Consider the following 6,033-nt stretch of genomic DNA (forward strand, 5'->3'; position numbering starts at 1 on the left):
ATGAGAACAATTTAATCTTCGAAGTATTTTTCCTTTCCAATATTTTTCTACTGGACCCTTCTCCCATTCTTTTTATCGAGCATAACAATGCAAGTAGAGGAAATTTTGGAGGAATTCTTCATATACTTTGGCTTGACTACAGCAGATTTAAACTGTACAATTATAAGTGAACGGCCATTACTCATTGCCATTTCATCTACATCACCATCATACACAACTATAGGTTTCATCTTAGTATCGCTCAGTCCACCGCCTTGGATCTATCACCTGCCTTCTCAAAAGTCGTTTCTGAAGTATGGTGACTCAAAGAACGAGCTTGAAAACGTCCCTCCGACGTTGGGGAAGAGGGTGAGGAAACAGATGAGGCCGAGGACGACCCCCCAGGCGAACCTATCATCTCCCAAGGGCGTGATCTCATCCTTCGCGGGTATCTCCTCACCACCCCGGAAGAATGTGGCAAAGAGTCCCCATGCTAAGCATAGGACGCTTCCACTGAGGCCACCAATGCCAAGCAGAAGCGAAGTGGCGAAAGATAGCAAGGTGGCCGTGCTTCTGCCAAACATGGCTTGAGCGATGCGGCCTCCTTCGAGCCTTCCGCACGGCAACAGGTTTAGGGAAGTCACCACCATTCCTGCAGAAGCTTTGAGTTAGTGTCTGCTGCATTGCTTACTAGCAAGGTGCAAGCGGAAGCGTTGATTCCACGGTCATAAAACTTAGAGGAAAAGTACTCAGCCTAAAAAATCTTCGAAATTTTGAATCAGTCTAACAGATTTAGTCAATGGAATATGAAAGCAGGCTTCGTTTGGATCCTGGATCTTTGGAGATGCTTGAGATCTGTATGAGAATCTAATTTCTCTTACCGCTCCTAGGTAAACAAGACACAGCCCGAATCATATGTATTACATGCCCATTCTACATAGTCGATATAGCACAATGCGATAGAAAGGAGAAGGAAGAAAAGGTAAAAACTAACAGAGACAGGTACAATGATTCAGCCTCTGAATGTGCAAAAACTCACCGAGAAGTCCGGCAAAAGCGAGGGGATCAACAGGAACACCAACACCTTCCACAGCATATGGCAACACATTACCGAGGTCATCGGTATAAGGTCCAATGACGAACTGGATAAAAGAAAGCAACGGGTTGTTGAAGAAAAATTGTGGCCTTATATATCTGCAAAAGATAAGAGAATGGGCATGTCATTGATGAAGATGTAACTCATAATTGCCAAGGTCACTGCCAGAGAGTTCCAACCTGAAAAGTTTAACAGTACTCGATAAAGCTTACAGTGCATTGTCACCGCCGTTGAAGCTGCCGTCAGCCACAAATGCCGCTATTGTGAGCACTAGTGACGTCAAATAAGCGCTGGCCGTACGGGCCACTGGAATGTCGAAGAGTGCTTTTTTATTTGGTAGCAGGGACTCGTAGTTATTCATTACTCCCAAGCATCCTGTCCAATTTGATGGAACTAGAAACGACGGGCTCAGTTTCACACCATATCGAGCTGCCGTGACTCTAGTGGCTATCTGTAAGATGCATGTGCCAATATAGTCTTCAGTTCGATTAAAGAACCAAATGATCACGCGAACGAACACCGGCATAGCTAATTAGCCCAGCATCGCAAAAAGTTCATTATGATTAGCTCCAGAAAACAAGCATGGATCTCACCAACCAATTGGGCTAATCAAACTCAAAGAGACCAGACGTAAACATAACTGAGGCAAACAACAAATTTTCCAGAAGAGCGTCAAAAGTAAAAGACAATATAGCATACCTCAGAGACTCCCAGAATGGAAAGGAAACCGCCAAAAAGAGGGATGACGTTTGAGAGATAGTCGTCAAAAGTAGCATCTGGTTTGAGAAAGAAGCCGCTCATTAGAGCTATGGTCCCAAAAGTCGTCACGCACAATGCTACTGCGCTAACATATCCCCAGGGAGTGCTCAGCCTGGTTAATTCAAACTGCAGATCCATTTCTGATTTTGGTTGCACCACACAGGCCTACACACAACACAGTGGAGTCATGGGGACCTTTCAGTAACATTAACACTGTATGACCTCAGAAAAACTTGGAAGTGTTGAAATCTATAAGATTAGACAATAGGCATCAAAACTACAACACTACTCAATGGAAAAATTGAGTGAATGACGAGGAAACAAGACAGTTCATCCAGATACAAGATTGTAATGTCTAAGGGGATATGGCGTTATTCTTCCAAGGGACTCATCAAGCAGATTAATTGGAAAGACCACGGAAAGGCATGTTTGCATCCAAGTTTGACAATAGATGAATCCAGCAATGGAGACATGGAAATGTTTCAACTTGGCAATGGTCCCGCAAGATCATTTGCCTTTACTGCAGTATGACTAATGCCCACGTTTAAAAAAAAAAAAAAAAACATTGAGGCAAGTGTATAACCAAAATGATGTATAACAGGTTTAAAAAAATTCAAGAAAGAAATCATGTATGACATCTTAGCGAAAATTTGTATAACAGGCTAAATTAAATAGTCTATTAGGTGCTGCTACCCTATAGGTAGTAAACCATCACGAAGCTCTTATTGAAGTACCTGTTTAGTAATGTCATCTGCCTTCTCCTCCATGAACCACACGACTACCTCCCGACCTGCTGCCTCGGACAGCTTGCTCTCCAATTTAGGAATCACCTCATCGATAGGCCTCCTTAAATTACCAATGAAAATGCCCCCATCTCCAAATCTCCGAACATCAGTTGCAAAGAACGTATCGAAGCCAAAACAGCTTCTCAACTGCCAAACAGAAATTTGAACAGTGAGATGCATGTGTTCCAAGAATGACAATTACTATGCACCAAAGGTTGTATCAACTTATGCCATCAGAATAGGTAGTTTTGGGGCATTGCTTTCACTGAATTCATCAAAAAAGAACAACTATTGCAGATCTATTAATCACCTCTATATATAACAAAAGAAACTCTAGCTAATTGACATCCCACCCTGTAATCGGAACACTAGAGAATTATACCCACGTACATAGTCTATCCATGTGCATCTACTTGATTTAGCAGGCGAGTCCCATCTTAATTACGCGATTTAATAGTACTTTATATCATAGCCAGTTGTTATGTATTACGAGTCTTCCCCACCAAGGACTCAAATATCCTACAAACTACCAGAATTAACGTACATGTTCTACTTTTACACACAAGAAGCAAGAGTTAAAAGTCAATTCTCAGGCCCAGAACCCTGCAACTGTCAATACTGTCTCCGTATATCTATCCTTAACAATGTCAACCGAACAAAAACCAACCAATCACATGTTCTTTTGTTCGCTAAAACAAGAAACACCCCTTCAGAAATCAAGCGCTAACGAAGGTTGTATCCATTCACTCACCTTGTTGAGATCAAGAGCTTTGAAGGTCTCCTCAGCTTTCTCCAATCTCTCCCTCTCTCTGGCCAAGCTATCGCGCGCAATCCGATTGAAAAGCCCCACGACCGGGTTGTTGCTGCTCTCCCTGTTGAGCTCCTTGAGCTTCCTATCGGCCCTCTTCTTCTCCAGCTTTATCGCGGCCTCGATCGAAGGACTGCCCATGAACCTCTTGAACTCCTCGTCGCTCTTCCAGTCCATCTCTTGCTGCTTCTCCCTCTCCTCTTCCTCACTCTCTCCGTACGGCTTGGTCTTCTTCTCCGCTTCTCCATCCTCCTCCTGCCCTGGTCTTTCCGAGACCACGGCTACTGAAGAAGAGCTGGTGGGTTCGTTCTCCTGGTCGTCTTTGGCGGACGATTTGAGCGGCCGCACGGAGGTGGGCCTGGAAGAGAGAGAAAAGGGCATACAGGCACGCTGGCGAAATGGGTGTTTGGCGTTGCTCTTCCTGAGAGGCAATGCCGGCGAACACTGCGGGTTGACAAACAGGGTGGTCGCCATTGAAGGAGCTTGTTCGAGCGGTGAAATTTCGAAAGAGAAGCCATTGTTTTTATAAAAGGGGGGCCATTGACCTTGCATGGAAATGGCCGAGCAGTGTCTGGAAATGGCCGAGCAGTGTCTAGAAAGTTGGAGAAGCGCTACAGGTGTACGGAGAGATGAGGGTGGCGATGAGGAAGCAGAGGGCCCCTCCAAAGATATTTGGATTTTGATTGCGACTGGAGGAGATCTACGATTTACTAGAACAGTTCGGGAGAGGGATAGATTCACGGGACTAGAGCCGTTCGCGGTTGCTTCCTTGTGTTCTTCAAATGAAGTTTCCTTTCCTTCAATGAGGACAGAATTACGTGATAGGTTTGAGAATCGGGAACCGGAACATGTAGGATCCGGTCTGATTCGGGTTTTAAGGTATGCATGATAGGTTTCGGGTTTCAAAAATTAAGAAACTTGTTCCAACGGGTATATGTTTTTGCATGGTCCTACAATGTTCTATGGCATTCGATGATGACGGTATAATCCGGAGCCAAACAAATTTTTAGGTTTAAGGTTCAAAAAAATGATAAACATATTCCAATATATTGGTTTCAAGTTCTAAATGTAACATGTATTGAACCTAAAACCACTCACCTCTAATTTTTATTAGATGTTGTAGCGTTCACTCTTATTTTGCTTAACTAAAAATGAAAAAATAAAAGAAAATAAAAGAAATTGATAGGTTCTCGGGTACCCTAGAATCAATCATGGAACCTATGACAGGGTAGGTTCTAGGTTTCAAGGTATGATGGGTAGGTTTCGGGTTCCAAAAAATGAGGAACCTATTCCAACGGGTTGGTTCTAAGTTCTTGGTGGAACCCGCAAAGAACCTGGAACCGCTCACCCCTAATAACCCATGAATATTAAAAATCTTTTATCCCATCTTCCCATAAGGTAATTTTATCCAAATTATACCTCTCTTGTATCCGATTTTAAGATAAGATAAATATTACCATATTCTTATATTATAAAATAATGAATGCAATAAAATTTAGAGGTCACATTTATATTCAAGTCACCACCATCAACTTCTCTTCACTGACGATGACCTTTGTCGACACCGATGTGTGTTTGAGACCTAATTTTTTCATTCCCAATTTGTTTTCTTAAATCATCTTGAAAAATTTTGGGAAATTGAACACAATTTCTCACAATTTTTTTTTTTGTTTAGAGCAAAAGCCCCATAAAAAATCTCAAAGTATGCTTGTACAACATTTATCTTAGATTTGTTCTATGACAAAAAAAAAACTTGTATTTATATAATACATTTACCCTCCCTCCGTCAAAGTTCCATCAATGAGGACTGCTAAAAATCCACCTACATGGATGCCGAGAAGCAAATAATGTTGGCATGGTAAAAATGATGTTGTTTTCTTTGAAAAATCATACGATGAACTTTGACAGAGAGTAAATGTGTTATATAAGTATAAATTTGAATTTTTAATAAAAAGTTAATAAATATATCACAATGAGTATAGATTGAATTTTTTTTTTGTCATAAAAAGAGTTTAAAGTAAATATGTCATTGATCTGACAAGCCAGGGTTGGGCTAAGTCCAAACAAGCTGAGCCACTCATGATTGGGCCCAATTTAAATAGGGAGGCGTGTCCAATTTTTGGGAAACCAATGAGTATTGACTTCATTCGCGGTCGAATTAGGGTGCAATTTAGATGGAAGTACGTGGAAAGTTTCACGATTTGAAAGTACGGCGTGTTTATAGTTACGTAACAAGTTTTAGGATTTTTAATACACTTATAAAGTCAGTAGGTAACTTTTGGTTATGTATTGATAATTTTTTTTTTATAAGAGCATGAACTCGTCATGTCTTTTTTTACTTTCCGTGTCAAAAGACTTACATATTCACTGGTGGGTGATTGACATAACACATACTCAGTCACATAATTTTGTCCAAATGCTAATGTCAAATCATTCAATGACAAGCGTGTAAAATGTTTCTTATGACAACGGTAGACATAATAATAATGATAATAACAATGAGTGGCAAAAAATGCGAAGGAAAGAAAGTAAGTGCTGTGATTGTGAAATGGTAAGAACATCTTTGGTAACAAAGAACGAGGAAACGGCAATCTGGAATTGAAGAG

The 6,033-nt window shown here is 41.2% G+C and overlaps 1 protein-coding gene across 1 annotated transcript; it reads right to left on the reverse strand.

Moving 5' to 3' along the window:
* Positions 1-21: 21 nt before the first annotated feature.
* LOC115755190 (probable zinc metallopeptidase EGY3, chloroplastic) lies at positions 22-4,049 on the reverse strand. Its single transcript, XM_030694509.2, has 6 exons — positions 3,371-4,049; positions 2,569-2,766; positions 1,775-1,999; positions 1,288-1,526; positions 1,019-1,173; positions 22-631 (listed from the first exon to the last, which is right to left on the reverse strand). The coding sequence occupies exons 1-6, from the start codon at positions 3,977-3,979 to the stop codon at positions 276-278; spliced, it is 1,782 nt and encodes a 593-aa protein (XP_030550369.2). The 5' UTR covers positions 3,980-4,049; the 3' UTR covers positions 22-275.
* Between the last annotated feature and the right edge of the window lie 1,984 nt (positions 4,050-6,033).

Source organism: Rhodamnia argentea, chromosome 5 (assembly GCF_020921035.1).
Source record: "Rhodamnia argentea isolate NSW1041297 chromosome 5, ASM2092103v1, whole genome shotgun sequence".
NCBI lineage: Eukaryota > Viridiplantae > Streptophyta > Magnoliopsida > Myrtales > Myrtaceae > Rhodamnia > Rhodamnia argentea.

Bases quoted from the DNA above. Each gene is read 5' to 3' on its own strand.
- LOC115755190 (XM_030694509.2), bottom strand. From the start codon at position 3,979: ATGCAAGGTCAATGGCCCCCCTTTTATAAAAACAATGGCTTCTCTTTC. The intron at 2,767-3,370 runs GTGAGTGAATGG...TCTGTTTGGCAG, and splicing joins AAGCTCTTGATCTCAACAAG to TTGAGAAGCTGTTTTGGCTT. The intron at 1,527-1,774 runs GTATGCTATATT...TGCATCTTACAG, and splicing joins CCATTCTGGGAGTCTCTGAG to ATAGCCACTAGAGTCACGGC.